Source organism: Filicampus tigris, chromosome 11 (genome assembly GCF_054856515.1).
Source record: "Filicampus tigris isolate MCC_2025a chromosome 11, RoL_Ftig_1.0, whole genome shotgun sequence".
NCBI classification, from domain to species: Eukaryota; Metazoa; Chordata; class Actinopteri; order Syngnathiformes; family Syngnathidae; genus Filicampus; species Filicampus tigris.
Genome location: NC_141227.1, coordinates 20,463,966 through 20,482,847, shown reverse-complemented (window position 1 = coordinate 20,482,847; position 18,882 = coordinate 20,463,966). Strand labels below are relative to the sequence as shown.

General features: G+C 40.7%; 1 protein-coding gene across 8 annotated transcripts in view; it reads right to left on the bottom strand.

Annotated features, from left to right (window-relative positions):
* The window catches only part of LOC147140088 (VPS10 domain-containing receptor SorCS1-like), a 110,222-nt gene that overhangs the window by 36,630 nt on the left and 54,710 nt on the right, over positions 1 to 18,882 (bottom strand). For all 8 annotated transcript variants that reach the window (XR_015088808.1, XM_086046072.1, XM_086046076.1 and 5 more), the window contains 4 exons: positions 10,566 to 10,633; positions 9,949 to 10,048; positions 9,546 to 9,704; positions 2,217 to 2,290 (listed from right to left, as the gene is read on the bottom strand). Coding sequence is in view for 7 of the 8 variants with exons in the window: in XM_086046072.1 (XP_085902198.1) it covers positions 2,217 to 2,290; positions 9,546 to 9,704; positions 9,949 to 10,048; positions 10,566 to 10,633 (401 nt within the window). In the remaining variant the exon portion in view is untranslated. The remainder of the gene's footprint in view (positions 1 to 2,216; positions 2,291 to 9,545; positions 9,705 to 9,948; positions 10,049 to 10,565; positions 10,634 to 18,882) is intronic.

Genomic DNA, 18,882 nt, shown 5'->3' with positions numbered 1-18,882 from the left:
TTGTGCTTAGCTGGGCATCAAATCCACAAGTCGTCAGCTCTTCCCTTGAGTATTCTCAAACCAACAACAATAAAAAGGCGTTTTTGACGAAACACTGATCATGGCCCTTTGAATCCCGCTATTTACACTGATAAAAACGCTCCGATGTGTGACAACGCCTCGGGTCAGGAATGAATATTCATCAGCTATCAAACCCAAAACACAGGATGGGCAGCGTATGGACGAGATTACTCGATATTTCATGAGTTGAATGCCTTCACGCTATCAAATATTAACCTTCATGTGTAAACTAGATGCTTAGTACATTATGAAAAAAAAAAAGGGGGAGACATACATAATTTACCAAAACAAGATCTGCCTCCCTAAACTCCTTTTCAGTGCCTCCCATAATCTTATCATGTAGAATTTCCCACTCTTTCTTAAACGGCATTTAAATCAATTTGTACATTTTACAGATAAATGTCATCAGATTAAAAGACATTCATCGATTTGGAGCGGACGTGATGCCGCAGTGTGAGTCATTCCGCATTTATGGACCACGCTGTCGGAAAAAAAAAAGGGACTGAAGGGGTCCATTTTTGATGTGCTCTGCTGGGAACACAATTGAACCTCTTCACTACTAAGAACTATTCATGGTTACAAAAGGTACATAAATGATTGAATCTGGCAAAAGGACCATGAGTGTACATTTTTGTTTACAAATAAGTGTGCAAACAAGTCAATCGGAATGCCTTTCAAAAGAGCCCATTGTTGTATGGAATGCAGTTTCAAGAAATAAACTGTAGTAGTAATTATAGACTTCAAACGAACTGTCAGCGGTTCTTGTGAAGAGAAAAAATTGGTGTAATGTGCTTTTGTACTTTTGGGCCATTCTTCCGTTCTCAGAATGCAATGCAGAACTTTTCCATCATAAGGTCGTTTTGATGCCAAGAAAGTTTCAACGGTTTGAGGGTATTTTGATGTCATTGTATCCGAAAATTGATTTTCTTTTCAGAATTGTATAGTTTTATTCAATAATTTTGCTGTTATCTCTTATTTTGTATGCAAATAACATAACAGACAGCAATTGTTATCACACAGAGCCTTCTATATGCCAATCTGTTTTCATAAGAAAATCAAGACAAAAATTCAGAAAATGAGGAAATATTAATAGAAAACAAATCCAAAAACAGGTGAGGCCAAAGCACCAACACAACTTTTAGTAATGAGCAAAGTACATTCGTATACTGTCAAAGCACATTAATTATCAATCAATGAATTGTCCTAAATATCAATATCTCAAAAGTTAGAGCCAATTCAAACAAACGGATGCCATTATCAGACTCAGCAGCTCAAAATGAACCAGAAACCATTTAAATATCTTTGGCATTTGAAAATCCATCCTTCTTCTTTGTGTTGAAAGAGTCTCCATCAACTTGAGCGACTCTAAAATGCCAGAAAATCAATCACGGCTGACAACATCTACACATTCATCTTCTCTAATGGAGATGAACGGGTGGAAGTCCTGCTCAATGATATCGTCCATCTAGCGGTGAACGGTGTTATTACAACTTCAAATTGACAAAGTGTAGTTTTGTTTGTCTACAAGGGGTACAAATGGTAAGGGTCCCAATATGTACCCCCTTTTAGGGGTACAAAATGTGTACCGTTAAAGCGGAAGTCAACGCAAACATATTTTTTTCAAGAATATTTTCTATGCAAGCCCACTAGTTGAAACAAGGCATTCTGATAAATATTGCGTTTGTGGAATAAGTGTTAATCCACTCGTTTTTTAGCCATCTCTGGGGGCGGCCATCTTGTCTTCTGACGACTGAAAATGACATCACAACTGCTCACAACGACCAATCACAGCTCAGATTCAGAAAACAGGTCAGCCGTGATTGCTGGTTGTGAGCAGTTTTGAAGTCATTTTCAGTCGACATAAGACAGAATGGCCGCCCACAGAGATGGCTAAAAACTAGTGCATTTTGCTGCTTAATTTATATTCCACAAACGCAAAATTAATCAGAATGCCGTGTTTCAACTAGTGGGCCTGCTGGGAACATATTCTTGAAAAAAATATGTTTGGGTTGACTTCCGCTTCAAAGATACAGTAAAAATGTAGCACTTTTTTTTTCCTGAGAATGTATAATCAATGCACCTGTACGGTGCTGAACAAACAGAACACTTTCAAATTCACATTGCATTCATTTACGTGCGCCTATTTGCTGGCTCACCAGTAGAACCTGTTGGGGACAACGTTGTCATGCACGAGCTGCCACCTCCTCCCAAATTCCACGGAGACGTACAGCTGGAAAGAAGAAAATGCAAAGATCACATTCAAGGATTACTACAAAAATCTGATTTGTTTGAGTCGTATTTAGGAAAGTGCTGCGAGAAGATGAAATATGCCGTTAGTGCAAATTTAACGCTAAAGATGAAATGCTCTGCAGACAGCCGGCGCTTTTTGATATGCAAATCTGCTTCTGGATTTAAAAAGTCTTCCTCCACTGACTCAGCGGCATTCCAGCTTATTAATTGGCAAGAGGGAATACATTATTTTTTTTGTCATTGTAAACTTTTTTTTTTTCGCCTGCATGCCGAGCCACCAAATGCCTTTTTCCTGGCTCTACATTTGCACACACGCTGTTCTATTTTTAGGAGTGTTGTTCTTTTTCAATTCCGAGGTCAGCTATAGTGTAGTGGTACACACAGGCAGCATTGAATCGATTCCCGCTCATTGTGGTCGTGAATGGCTGTCTATCTCTACATGTACCCTGCGAGTAACTTGTGACCAATCCAGGGTGTAGCCTTCCTTTCGCCCACAGTCGGCTGGGAGAGGCTCCAATTTTCACGCGACGCATAAAAGGAGAAGCGATAGAAAAACGTCTGTTTTTAAATTCCAACCCACACTGTGCGACAGAAAGTCATAGCTGACAGATGGCACAATAAGAGAGTCACGACTTGACAATGCTCATTGCGGTGGTTGCAGTTGTGCTAATGTCCTGTAGGTGTCCGTAATGTGCATTCTATACGTAAAGACTGTCAAAACAAATCAAAAGAAGGATCATCTTTTTTTTCCCAAATCAAATGGATAGCAAATCCATTCCAGCCTTCCGGATCGGGGTCATGGCACCGATAGAAACTGGTGCTTTTATTTTTAATGCTCACAACAGTTACTAACAGAATTAACAGATGACTGTGTATTCACAGTTGAACTATTTAAAGCGGAATTCAACCCAAACATATTTTTTTCAAGAATATGTTCCCAGCAGGCCCACTAGTTGAAACTCTGCATTCTGATTCATTTGCCGTTTGTGGAAAATAAGTTAAGCAGCAAAATGCACTCGTTTTTAGCCATCTCTCGGGGCGGCCATTTTGTTTTATCGAAACTGCTCACAACGACCAATCCTGGCCTGTTTTCTGAATCTGAGCCGTGATTGGTCGTTGTGAGCAGCTGTGATGTCATTTTCAGTTGGCAGAAGACAAAATGGCCGCCCCCAGAGATGGCTAAAAACGAGTGGATTGACACTTATTCCACAAACGCAATATTTATCAGAATGCCCTGTTTCAACTAGTGGGCTTGCATAGAACATATTCTTGAAAAAAATATGTTTGGGTTGACTTCCGCTTTAATGGATGTCAGAAAGATCGAGACATGGCCGTGGAGCCCTTTTCTGACAGATGCGGAAGGCCTAATCTGTTCAAAATGGTTCCTACTCTTATACTGCCTTGGTCTCTGCCACACAGTGGGGTGTCTCTGCCTAGCTCATGTGACAACGTGAGAACCGATCGTCTTAACTGGATTCAACTAGATATGTGTGCAACGGTTAAGATAAATAAGAAGATGCAGAGCCAAGAGAAAAGTCTACTAATCTACTTAAACTCTACTTATGCGCCAAAGAGGCATAATCTAATTTTACGAGCAGTCTTAACACTCCATAATACAGTATTATATTTGATATGAACTTACAGCAATTAATAGAATTAAAAATAATTAAACAGGCACTTTCTGGCCACCCGTCTTGGCCTCTGAAAGACAGACAGACGGATACATTTTTCATTGAAACATCTCAACTCTTCTCAGCTCCAGTATTAATATTAGCCATTCGTCACAGAGGATAAAGAATACATGACTGAGTACTTGTATATTGCAGTACATGCAGTGCTGTAACTATTGCATTCAAAATGTTCCTTTAAAGGGCTACAGCACTGCAACATAGATGCTATTTAGCGCTAGCATTCGGATAGTGGACTAAAACGCTAAGATGGCACCAAGGATGCGGAGGTTTAAGTCAATTCAAGAATTGTTCAGCTTCTGACATGATATGAGCAGTGGAGCACAAGCGGAACACTACCAACCAAGAGCCTTTGTGTTGAAAGCAACTGACGTCTGTCCAACCGCTCAATGTTTCAGCGCCTTTTGCACAACTTTCTGTTCTCTAACAAGAAGCTGAACAGAAAAATTCACAGTCGATTCCCGGAAATTCCACTTCTATGCCTTTCTGTGTCTCCCAGTTTCTTTGTATCTCTGCTGCGACCTGCTGATGACACCCTACGACACTTGAAGTCAGAGGTTTCAACTACCGGGCTGCACAGAGAGACTGCGAGGCCACGGACAAGGCGGCGGGCTCCGTGGGGGGGCGACTTGAGTCAAACTAGGCCAAGGCAGCGGCAGGGCCTTTCCCACGGGTGGCGCAATATGTCCTCCTCGACGACGGCGGCGGCGAACCCACAGGACGGAGGAACCGCCTGCCCGTTGGCAAGTCACGTTGATAAGCAGCGCAGCGACGTTTTTCTGCAATTCACTGTGAACACACCGCTCTGACTTTTTGAGAAATCCAATTATTGTGTGTAGAACTGACCATAAACAAAATACCGGGAAGGAAGTCAATGAAGATATAACATAGCAAAAGCAATTCCACGTTCCTGAAAAGGAAAAAAAAAAAGTGCTTCATATAGCTTGTTCAATGTGGAATGACGTATCCGTGATGCCCGCTAGCTAGCAAAAATGAATAAAAAAATTTTTTGTTTAAATTGTTTGTTTGGAGAGCTTCTTCAAAAAGGCTGACAGGCCACATAATAAGACAGAAGAAAAGCCGGCAACTTCCAAGAAAAAAGATAGTTTAGCAGTCCTACTTCAGGTAAAAGCATATAGCTTGTTGACCGGCACGTAATACGTCGCAACAAGCTAACAGAAAAGGCAATGAAGCCATCAAAACTGCTTCTGCGCATGAAGTGCAATCATCTTTGGAGTCTTTTGAAAGAAAAAAATTGATTACCCAAACATGCGACCGCCTTGTTGAAGTGAAACAAACGCAGGGCACATACTAACTACAACAACTACATTCAGCGCAATGGCCAGTTGGATTTTAATTTTTTATTTTATTTTTTTAAAGCTTCTACTCTGGTTCATCATATTTTGTCTGAACGTGAAACTGGTCCATGACGCAATAAAAGGAGAAGCAACGCCCATTTGTGGTTGCAGCTGGATGATATTGCGATAAAAAGATGTTAGAGAACATCCTTTTAAGGATTAAGCTTGAACAATTAATCAAACTCGAATGCAATTTTCAATTTGAAAAGGCTGCAATTTGGGGGGGGAGAAACAACTCCATTTTGGTCTGTCGGTAGGCTTTATTTTTTATACAGATGTATATTTTATTTACTCATGTATTTATTGATATAGTGCAGTCCACATGTTCACATATCACTGCTTCATGAAAAGTGCTAAAGCCGCAGCTTTGTTTGTGTTGTATTATCTGATTTATGACGTACTGCTTTATGTTTACGCCACACTTGTTTTGTAGAATTTTGCAAAGTTGTTGTAGTGGATTGTGAAATGAAAGAAAAGAGACAGGCAGAAGACCTTGAAAAAAATGAATGCATATTAAATCCCAATCGCAATATTGAGGAAGAAAAATTGCAATCTGATTTTTTTAAATATTTTTTTTTTAATCCCCGGTCCGAGTCGGAGGACGATTTGACACCGATTCTAATCGAAGCAACAAACGCATTGGTCCATTCATGAATCAAAAAGCTGTTGTGAATTTTGCAGTTAAGGTCCTTGGTAGTAAAGTACTGAACAATGAAAAGTTGGACATGTGCATTCCAAAGTTTGGAAAAGGTCACATGTAGTTCACATCGCGCAATTTGGGGTCATCCTGAAATTTTCTGAGTACGATATGTTAAAGGAGCAACCCGCATCGGTCATGTGAATTCATTCACACTTCTGAAACAGCACTGTCCCTCTTCGGTGAGTTCTGTCTAAAAAGGCACAAGCGAATAAATCCGGCTCTATTGTTACACCTCTGATGCCGGCATACATTGTCACACTTTACCAGTTTTATAACATAACGGAAATTCAGGCCATGTTTGCGCGACCGGTCCCGTGCTGCCAATCACTCTTTGTCCCTCAAGTACACTGCACAATGTAACTTGAAATCGACCTAAACAGAAAAGTCATTCAGGTGATTAAAATCGACCTTGAAACAGGCTTCATTCGGAGAGTGTATTACCAGCTTTATGGAGCTTTTACAGTTGCAGTTTTCTGTTACAAATCAGTTGATGGATAAAAATGAAAAATTAACAGAAATAAACATGTAGTTGTGAGTGCTAATAAACAGCAAAATAAAATAGCATAATGTTGAACTTTAGAAAAGCATATAGAATTGACATGATTAGATTAGAATGTAAAGAAGTAAACAATTTTTGCTTCCACTGAACGCATATTGCGTTGCTGCTTCTGGTGTGCACATCTTGGCCACCTAGGGGCAGTAAAATACATACGAACGGTCTATAGGATGGAGTAATATTAGTCATTCTTAAAAAGAGGAAGTCAATCCAAACAGATTTTTTTCAAGAATATGTTCCCAGCAGGCCCACTAGTTGAAACACGGCATTCTGATGAATATTGCATTTGTGGAATATGAGTTAAGCAGCAAAATCCACCTGTTTTTAGCCATCTCAGTGGGCGGCCATTTTGTCACTTCTGTCGACTGAAAAAGACATCACAGATGCTCAGGGCTCAAAAAACAACCAATCATGGCTCAGATTCAGAAAACAGGTGAGCTGTGATTGGTCGTTACCTGAGCCCTGAGCAAATGTGATGTCATTTTCAGTCGACAGAAGTGACAAAATGGCCGCCCCCGAGATGGCTAAAAAGGGGTGTATTTTGCTGCTTAACTCATATTCCACAAATTAAATATTAATCCAAATGTCTTGTTTCAACTAGTGGGCCTGCATAGAACATATTCTTGAAAAAAATATGTTTGGGTTGACTTTAACAGAGGATAAACAATACATGCCAGTGAGTAATGTTATATTACCTGCTTAGATGTATTACTTTGCAATGTTTAGCCTTAAGCTTGTCGATGGCGTTTTGCGATGTTTGTTAGTACTATGCTACTAAACAACAATACGCACCTTTTCAACTATTGTGGGTAGATTCTGTCTCATGGAAGTGACACACTGCTCGCCCCACCGCCTTCTACTGCGAAGCCAACGCGGTTTCATTTTCCATAATATATCGCAAATAATGCTTCTTCACTCATTTAGAGGAGATGCTAAGCGAACTGAACATGTGCTTGTTAAATTGTGGGTCTGACACTTTCCATGTGGTTACATCATCATTATGACGCTAAAGGGACGAATCTAATTGGTTCATTTGCCATGCGGCTCAGATCAAGGTCAGACGGCTTTCTGGCTAAAAACTAAAGCTAACCAAAGGGAGTGTGAAAGCACCAGTTTAACTATTCAGACAGTTTGCCTGTTAGCGCCAAAAGGCTCGTACGAGGATTCACATCATTTTTGTCTCATCTCAACACTTGCAACTTTTAAAAGACAAGACAAGACAATCGATAAATGGAAAATGAAACCAATCCATGAGTAATCGCGCGGCGGGAGTGATGAAAGAAACGCTGAAATTGGGCTTTACAAAGACATACGGAATGACCGCGGGGCAAACTTGTCGAGTGCATCTTTATTGGGGCGGCGGATGGTTTGTCCATGAGGCTTTCATCTCCTCACCGCACCATTTATCTCACTTCTCACACCTCGCCTGCTTGGCTCTCTCAGTATCGAGTCCCGCAATAGCCGGCTGGGGGGCCGCGGTTTGATGTGTGCAGTGTTGAGCGAAGCAGACAGCCGGCTTCTCGCCAACTAATGAAGGCTGTGCGCGCGCGTGTTTGTGTGCGCGCGCGTGTTTGTGTGCGCGCGCGCATCAATATCGCATAGCGTTGTACGCAAGGTCACCGCGTGGTAACCCCGCCCTCATTTACTTTGTGATGTCACCAGTGGTTATTTTTTTAGCATGAAGACCTGATTTGAGATTAACGTTGGGGTCAATGGACACAAAACGAATGTGACATGTTGTGAAAATATGAGAACACGCCTTTGGAATGCGTGTACTGGCACATGCTAACTGCTCTCAAGCGGTTGCATTTAAATAGAAAAATTGGAAAATTTACTTTTTGACTCATTCACTGCCACTGACGTATTTATTTGTCTTTTCTCAGTCCAGCCATTCAATGCTAGGAACATATTGATATTTTTTTTCAAACGTGAGGGTAAAAGGGTCTGAAAATGTCTGGCAGAAAATGAGTTCATGGATTGTATACAAACAGTCGCGTCTCTGGGGTGCCCGCCTACCCATCAAATTGGCCTAGTCACATTTTTTATGTATTTTTAAAAATGTATTCTCTGTTATTCTGCTGCTTTTGTGGTCAGGTCAAAGCAATAAAAGTTTTGCTTTGGCACCATTTTGTACTATCTTGGTGCTGAATAACAATTTTGAAGTTAGTTGAGGAGCTTCATGCAGTGTTTTTTTTTTTGTCATCTTGTGGCATCTTGTCGCCAAGGAACCATGTTGAATTGAGTTGAGGCACTTAATGTAATGTCGCCATCTATAGGCAATTACGAAACTTTTTAGGGGGGGTGTTAATGACTTGTGGATTTTCTTGTGGCTCTAAGAAATGACTGACTGACTTGGTCACAAGAAGGAGTCATTCCATTACAAAACTCCTTTGTAATGTAAATTCTATTTTTCTGTCGGTCTTGGTCATTTCAGCGCACTGTGACAATTAGCGCTGGCGTCTGCCAGAGCATTTTTTTTTAACTGTGAGACATCAAGTTTTAAACACAATGCACATTGGGGCGAGTTAAATCGAAAAATATGACTGTGAGTGCTGCTTTAGTGAATGTCTAATCTTATTGCTGCATTGTTTGTATTCAAATATCAGTTGCCGAAATTGCTACATATGTGTATCCCATTATGTGTTAGCATTAGCATTAAGCTAGTGAACTAAAGGCTAAGTTACATATTTGTTTAAAATACACAATGTGTGAAGTGAATTTAATTGAATTCACAAGTCGGGTCACCTGTATCTCAAGGCACCGCTGTCTCTGTGCTATCCTCATAGGACCCGCAATGTAAAATCTGACTTAAGTCTCACGTGGAACTAACAAGCGCACGATCAGCATCACCTTTTGCCCCCATCCAGCGAATGTGTTAACTCTGCTTTTTTTTTTTTTTTTTCCCCCTGCCATCTGACAGCTTTGGGTGTTACCTTTTGGTCGTGGCTGTAAGCCAGGATCCAGTCCTCCTGCTCGGGGTGGAAAAGAAGACTGAGGATATCAAAGGCTAAGCTGTGTTTCTGATAGGACGCCCCCTCGTCAAGGCTAATGAGCAGGCTGCTCTCCACCTCCGGGTCGGTCAGTAGCATGATCTGAAATGAGAGGAGAAAGGAGACGGCGGAGATCAGCGGCCCAACCTGACAGCTACCGTGCTGGAGGGCTCGGTTGTGCTAACGCAGTGTGCTGTTCTCACTCGCGCACGTACACACTCATGCCGCAGCCTCCCGCGGGGCTGCTTTGCAGTGAAAATGATAGCAACTCGCGCGCGGTGATGATGAGCCCTGACAGGCGGGATTTTTTTGTTTTTTCTTTCTTCACGAGAGCGGCATAATTTACCTTGCGCTTGTTGTTGGGACTGACGTACAAGTAGCTCAGGATGGTCTTGGGCCCGGCTTTCTCATTAAGTTTCTCGTACGTGCTGCCGTAATCGGTGGATCTGAAATTCAATTAAGAGGATACGGTGAAGGGGAGAGAGCGGAGCAACACCTAGCGGTTCGGATGCTGATGCTATCATTAAGCATGTCAGGCAGGCGGAAAATTGCAACAGCAGAATTCGGCAAGCAATTTGCTAGACGAATGGATATTTCTCTAATTATCAAAATAAACAAGAATATCCCGTGTAGCATGCACAGTGAGGGGAGGAGTTCTCATTATTATTACTATTATTATTATTACTCTTGTTGCTTGCCACATTTTTGTACTTGACCTTAGAATCTAACATGTTGCGCTCTATGTTTGAAAAGAAAGATGTTGATCATTTTTAACTCATCAGGATGAGTAGTTTTTACCCCTTGTTGGATCCAAATCTTGACCCAAAGTGCTTGGTCAAACCCTCAACCGCTATTTCATCCAATTTGGGTTACTTTTAACCCAGCAGTTTTAAGAGAGAGGAGTTCCCAAATACTTCTCTGTTTAAATTCCATTTCTGCCTGTTTGTTTGGAGAGGATCTTACCTCCACAAGGAACTCTCCGTCACTCTGCCCGAGCTGAAGTCGTAGTATTTGGTCAACATGAGGATCACCTAGGAAACACAGCACGCATATCACACTTGAGTGAATTCCCTCATTGAAGCTGCTTCAATTTAAATAGACATACTACAATGTCATGCATTCATGTTGTCAATGCAACGACGCCATAATTCAACCAACGGAGACAGTGGGCCTCGTAAATATCAGGGACATCTTTTCTAGTAAGGCATCATAAAAACTGTCACCGGATGCACGAGCCTTTACTTTATAGGCACGTAAAGCTGTCCGTTTCCTTCTTCATTACCTACGGTATTAATGTGAAAAAAAAAAAAATGCAAACAGCGGACATTTCTTTGTCTGCGCGGGAGGAGAAACGGGCTAAAAGTAGGTGCGATTTTTAATACGGTGACTTGAGAAGAGTTGGTTTCCCTCCGCGAGTCGTTAGCAAGCCTGAAAGTAACACAGAGGCAGTGCGTCAACGCGCTGCCCTTCACCTTTTCGTACAAATTAACGTCTCGAGCGGGGACGCGTCTCGCACGGAGCAATCATAAAATCTGCTGATGGCATCGCTCTCCTGGGTTAGCTTCCATTGTGCCTCCTACGCTTTTTTTTATTTTTTTTTATTCCTATTTTCTGATTATCAAGTGTTACGACTGTTTGGAGGGCGGGTGATGTCCCACTAGAGACCAATGACTCATTGTGTATAGAAACAAGCTGCTAACTCTTTTTATTTACTTAACCAAGATCAACTTTTAAAGAATCATCTCTGGAACGTAGAGACACACTTGATGCCAGTCTTTATTTATTCATTCCCATAAATAACATGCACCAATATATATAGATGCATATCTCAAGCAATATATTTTTACACGCTGCTGTTTTGCACAGTTGTTTTTTTGCACATTTGAGCTTAGATTTGTTGTCATGTCTTAGTAGCTTTAACTCATCGGTATGGGTACACTTTTATTGTAACACAACTTGTATTTTTGGGCCTAAAACAGTCATTTATGTAGGAAAAACGTTTTTTAAAAAAAATTCAAATTTTAAGTTGGAAATATAAATTATTGACCATGATGGCAACAATGCTAGTTAGCGCAACAAAGCAAGCAAGTTGTTTTTACGAATACAACATGTAAAACATTTAGTTAAATTGCCCGACTTAATAGGTTATTGAAGAATGTTGCCTTGAAATTTTGAATTCACCCACCATTTTTTAAAAGGTAGTTTTTAGTAAAAGCTTCTAATTTGCTTCATGAACCAGTTGTTGTATTTTCAGACTCCTCTAGATGGCACTCTCTGTTCAACATTGGGCTGAAAGTACATTGACTTGCCATTTCTTTAACCCCTTTATTTAAACCAACAGTGTCATTTAGAGAAGTAAAAAAAACAAAACCTACAACTGGTTCATGAAGCAAATTTAAAGCTTCATTTTCCCATTACTAGTTTTGACCCCTTGTTAGATCAAAATCTTGACCCAACATCTTGGGTGAAATCCTAAACCAAACGTGCTGGGTATAAATAACCCAGCTTTGGCTCAGCCCCTTTTGGGTTAGCTATTTCAATCAATGCTGTTTACTTTTAACCCAGCAGTTTTAAGAATGTCTATCGTGTACCAGCAGTAGTAGAATTATTTATCAGTAAAGCACAAGCTCAAGATATGAGTACATTGCAAGCATTTAAAACTAAAGCCTAGAGCCGTTTCCAAGCTTGAAGTGACACATCAAAAACAGTCAGAACCCAGTTCCAATAAAATGCCCTTTGCATCCTCCCAGTGTTGCTCCCTGATGGACAAGTCACACTCATTGGAAAAAAAGTCACGCGCGAGGACGAATCGCTCGAACACCCGATCCCCCCTCCCACCCCCGGTGTGTCAGTTATTTTTCTGCATTTATTTGGGCTCGATCCAGCCAAATGTCACTCGTGTGCGTCATATGCGGAAACTTCCAGGGAGTGTGGCGGGGGGGTTGGATGGGGGGGGGGATGTTAAACACATCAATGCGTCGATGCATTATTCACTTTGTAGATGTTTGTGAGAGAAGCGGGTGTTTGAAGCAGCTCGACTCACACAGCAACATAAAATCACACAACGGGCATGGCAGTGAATTCAAACCCCATGTCTTATTTATAAGCGCATCTTTCCCCTTTGCCTTGCAACAAAGGTGTCATATTGTCATGTGGGCGACCCTGTTACTGCGCCACCCATTCGAGTGCGGTATCATCAACATATCCGCTGGATTACCTAACATCCAAGAGCAAGCAAATAGATTCTGCACTGTCTAATCCTTTGTAAAGCTTGAACCTTGGAGGTAAAATGGACTGGGATGACTGCAGTCATTATATAGGAATGAATAGCGGCTTAATGGAGGTTTAAAGGGATTAGGCTGGAGAGATGACTAGCGCCAAATGAAGGTGTTGAACGGGGAGAAGAATGAGCGACGTATGGTTATCAATAAAGCATACGGTGTGGGTGTTTTGTTGGGGAGGGTTGTTCCAGGGGGGAATGGGGCTCTCACTTCTATTAGTCAAGTATGAACACCTGTGACAAATGAAAGCAGAGATGGTGAACACATTAAAATTCATTACAACTCCCAGTAAGCCGCTGATCCGCTCTTATCAGCCATTGGAATGAAGTTGGCTCATCAATAAAAATGCCATCGCGTTTGGCAAGTGAAATTAAACAGATGGATGATTCCATGAAAGCAATCAGAGCAGGCATTGATGACGGGAATATTAATAAATAAGACAAATATTTATCGGGCCGTGCGTGTCGGGGTATACGCGCCGCAGCGCACGGGGACCGCAAACTTGTAACGAGAGTCGATAGGGCAGGGCTGCTCGATTAGGAAAAAAATATTCATCTTGATTATTTTGGTAATAATTGAAATCACGATTATTCAAACGATCATTTATTTTTTTGATACAAAACAAGAAAATGTTTAAATGTAAAAAATATAATTTAAGTAAGTTCCTTTTGGACCGAACAATTTATAAAATTAGTTACTGTATGATAACATTTTTAAAAAAAGGTGCAAATGTACAGTATAAATTCAATAAATGGGTATAAATGAGTATTAATATTCGTTTTTTTACGATTATGATTATGCCAATTTTGTAATCGTGGAGTGTAATAATGTAATTGTAAGTGAATTTCAATTAATTGCACAGCCCTACGATAGGGAAAACAAGCCCAAACCAGACAACAGCAGTACCCTAATAAATTGTACTCATCATGAACGGCATGATATTTATCAGAGGTGGGCATTCGTCATTAGTCATCCATTCACCAGTCCGCCATTTTTCGCGACGAATCGAATTGTAATCGTCAGTAAGTCAGTCCGTCAGTCCGTCGGTCCCTCCCCTCACCCCTCCCAAAAAAACATCAGCGAAACGGACGTCGGTAGTAACGATTACACTGATGTATGACAACCCATTTCAACCCATAAATTATTTTGGCTTTCTCCAATGAGCCGTCAAGCAACTTTTTAAAGTAAAACTACGTAAAAGTCCGTCTTTGCGACAGTGACTCTAATCTAAGTTTGGCTGCACAGTGAGCAGAGGTCAGCTACTACAGGAAGAAAATAAAACTGAGTTAACTGAGTTAATTTTTTTTAGTTCATTATGAAATTTTAATTAATCTCCGTAGTTAATGCTTTAATTTTGACAGCCCTAATACATATACATATCCCCCTAGTGGTACACAAATGATTCACTGGCCAAGTGCAGTTCTGTTATATTCAACTTTTACATTCAATACATTTGCATTGTAACTTAAAAATTCCTTGGAAACTTTTGTATAGGTACAATTTTTATTTACCGCTTATGTGCAATACATTTAAATTGAATCATTACTTGGGTAAAGATTCTTCATCAAATTGTTCAGTTTTTACATGGAATATTTTAAGGGCTATTTTCAAGTCTAGCTCAAAGCGAAGTTAAACTGTGTGCATGAGTGGGGTTTTCTTTCTTTTGGTATTTATGTAGACGCACGCAGGTAGAAATGAGTGTTTGCGCCGTTATGGGGGTGAACACAGCTGGTTTGTTTCACTAAACTAATTTCCTTTCATTTCAGCGCAGGAAAGGCATTCAAAGGAACTGCAAGAGGATCGTCACTTGTGGATAATGTTAAGTTGGACGCTGCGAAGTGGGCTTTCTCCCCCCGATCATGTGCCCGTGTGTGACAACCCCATTTTAATGTTGGTCATTGTAGTGATACTTGAGCAGAATTTTATCTTATTTTTTTATGGGATGGTACTTGGTATAAAAAGTTTGAGGCGCACAGGTTCCACAGGAATTACCGTGGCGCCTGCCTTTTACCCCAAGAAGACAATTTTGCAAGATACAACTATAAAATCGCAGACAATATTGACAAAATGTGAAATGCTGCAATATCAATTATCAAGCCTGGGCAGACTTTGATCAAATCAATCCTGTATTGACCCACGGTTAACACAGACCAGCTTAGTTTAATTAAATTTTTGGCACTTTAAAGTTTTGACGCGATTATATGATTAAACGAAGTGATTACGGAACACTTTAAACGCCAAAACAGGACATCAGAACATCATCCTGTGGGGTAATGGGAAGACATATCATCAGCCTGTGGGACATTAATAATGCAGTAAATGCCATTTTAAAGGATGTGAACATCAATGATACTCCGGGGATGACATTGTCTATTAGAATGAAACTCAAATCAAATGATCACATTCAAGGGCATAATATTGCACTAGCTGACAATGAAAGTACAGTCGAATATTTAAAGCCCTGAAAAACATCCATGCAGCAACACACCTACTAATGCACTTTAATAACACCTGAGTGGAACATTGGAGACTTTTGTCTACTTCATTATCACATCCACTCATTATGAAAGGGTGATGTTTTCAAAGTGGAGTTGGTTGACTCACACTCTTTTGATCTCCGTCGCTCTGCCGTGTTGCTCTTTTCTTTTATGTCATCGGGTCAGTGCAAGCATGAATTATGAAGCCACTTCACAATGTCGCAATGTGGAAAATAAAGTATTGATATCGCAATAAAAAGCTGATGCGGGGAGCGGCTCCACGGTGACTCCCAACATGCAAATAGGTTTCATAATCAAGTTGTAAATTAGAATTAACAGTAAGACACTTTTATTGATATTTTTATATGCAATATATCTTCTGCACAGGACCCATACACCATTGGTGTGCGTTTTGTTATGTATGGTTGTTTTATAACTTACAAAAAAAAAAAAATAAAAATAAATAGCACTCTATAATATTGTACTTGATTAAAATTTTTAAGCTTTATGAGTTGTAAAACCGCCACAATTGATGCTGACGTTAGCATGTCAATGGCGTTTTCCATTGTATGTTAGCGTTAAGCTAGCGGAACATTATTAAGGCACCACTGTTCAGTTGTTTTGAATACACAAAGAGTAATTCTCTTTGTTGAAGAATTGTTTGCTATTTTCCAAGCTGCTACTTGTTGTGAAGTGAGCAGATACGCATTGTAAAATAATCCACGTTGATACACACTCGCCCACCAACAGCATTGAGACAGTGAGACCTTTTTCTTTATTTTTGCTGAAAACCTTTGTGGTGGACTTCATTGTTTTGATTTTAGTCGCTAAAATGCATGCTCTGAAGTAGATCTAGAAAAATCATTTAACTGTGATTTTTTTTTCCTCCGCAATATCGCAATTGTGATTTAATATGCGATTATTTTTGTCAAGATTGTCATCCAAAGTAGATTTGTTAACTTACTAAAAATACTTTGACCTGCTGTCTTTCATTCGTTCACTAGCACAACTTTACCAAATCCTACCACATAAATGCGGCGGAAAATGGGAAACATAAATCAGTAGTAAATTATAAATCAGATTACAACAAGAAGGCAAACAAATCTGTGGTTATATGACTTTTTCATGAAACAATGATATGTAAACAAGTGGACTGCGTTTCTTAAGTACTGATCTTATCTAGATACTATATGAATAAATATCTAAATATACATATATTAAAACAAACAAAAAAAGACAGAAATGAATTTGGTTTTTTTTTCTTTTCCCAAAATTGCAGTCTATGCACTTTGAAAACTGCATTCTACAACTTTGCAATGTCAATTTGAATTTGAGAAATTCATTTTTACAGCCGTACTCTACTGTCTTTAAAGTTTTAACTCGGGCCAGACTAAAATGATAATCTTCCATTTATTCCCCAGATCAACACTCGTTTTGGCCGTGAGTTTTGTGTTATCTTGCTGCAGGGTGGTTTCATCATACCGGTACTTTAAATTGGCCAGCAAAATGTTCCTGTAGACTTCTGGCTTCCTTTTACTTGGTGCCAAACCCCCTTTCAGTCTACAGCAAAAGTAAATGAATTGGCCTCACTGTTCCAATACTAGTGAAGGGCAGTGTATCACAAACCACACACAGTGGGTTGCACACAAACAAGATAATAAGCAGCAACACAAGAAGTCCACGCTACTACAGCTGCTTGTGACTGATAGTCTGGCTTCAGTGGGCGAATGAAGTGAGGGCAGCATCCCCGAACGCAAACATGCTTGAGAAGTCATCCGCAACAGTTTGCTTCCAGCCTCTAAATGAGGACCTCGGCGAGCTGATGAAGCAACCTGCTGAGTATGGAGACTTTATCCTGCTCGAGGGAGGGTTGATCAGTTCAGGCCGGATTAGACAGCCAAACTGGAGAGCGCTCCCACTGCGCATACTAAAAACATGTTTGCAAAGTCAGCTGGATGGAAATTACTGTATGCAAAATTGGTTGCATCTGGATCTTGGAGAGAGCGGATTTCGTTAGGGCGCTGATGAACTCCTTGAGCACAGCATGAAGTAAAACTATGGGAACAGTAAGTTCTCAGTAACCTGGCTGGTCCGTCTATATAGCATCGATGAAAAACCTACTTTTCCCTGGAGTTTCCATGGTTACTAGAAAAAGGCATACTCAAAATGGCAAGCCAGCGTACCGAAAAAATGGTTCCGATTTTTCAGTTTTCAATTCGTACTTACTTTAATGACTGTAATTACACTACAGCCATCTTCCACATGGCAAACAAGCTACACGATGTTCAGTGGACCCGATGCACCGCTAATGTTGACAGTAACTGTGGTTCCTGATTAATACGGCAAGAGAATTCACTTTCCAACTGCGTCTGTTTGTTTGACTCATTTGCTAACTTGTCTGCTGTTTTCAGAATAAAATATTTTTCAGCCTCGGATGATAAATAAACCGGAATTACCGTACGTTTTTTTTTTTTCCTTCATCTGTGCGGCCGACGCTGGTGGTTGGGGGTCCCTGCGTTAAGGGACCAAAAAACAAGTTATTGGTTAGATATTTTACAAATTATTCAGCTGATTAATTGGCTAGCGGGATTGTTTTCTGTCAAATATCGTATTTGTTTCAAGGGGGGAAATGTTTACAATTACACTTGTATCTTAAGGCGCCACTGTAACTACGTGGCTTTGCTCTATAGATGTTGGGCAGCACTGAACGATATTCTTAAAATCAGTCACGTACTAAAAACACAAGTTTAGTTCGGTCAGAGCAGAGTGTAGCACTGCAGCACAATATTGATACCTCATTATACAACGCGCTAGCCAAATCATCCTAACCTGATTTTATGGAATTTTTCTGCTCGGCCTACAGCGTATGAGCGGGAGACCCCTTGAGGGGAACGCAGCTTGCCAATAAACAACACACACTGCAGGACGGCGAGGCGCTTCGGGAACCTCGCCGCAGGAAGACGTGGTGGCTTTGCCGAGCTGAACCCGGCCGACCGCTGTTTCCGAAACGGCCCTTTTATTTAATACAAAGCAGATACTCGTCAGGAAAAGCACATCTGTTATTCTCCCGTTGTCTTTGCCGCAGTGGCGGACTTGGATTACCTGCCTTTGTGAAGTCAATGAATGCACTTGTTCCTTTCGGTGTCTTTGATGCTAAACCCTGCTGGAACCCTCTCCAGCCTGTCCATCACAACGACACCTGCGGGGCCCGTCGACACCGTGTGCGAGCAACATATGCACGAGCCTCCACTCGTCTGAGGGATCTGCTCACAGTTGGGAAGGCGGGAAGCATAAAATAGTAAGAAGCTGATTAAGAATTAACTGGAGGAACCTATGGATCATCTCCCCCTAAAGGCACTTGGAGATAAACGGGCTTAGCCTGGTTATGTTGCAGTGCTGCTTTTGGCATGCTGGGATATTACAATTAATTGGCTAATGAGGGGGGGAAAAAAATGACACTGCTTTTTTTCCTTGCAAGCGCTTTTTTGTACAGTATCACGGCAATGGTTCTTGGCACACCGC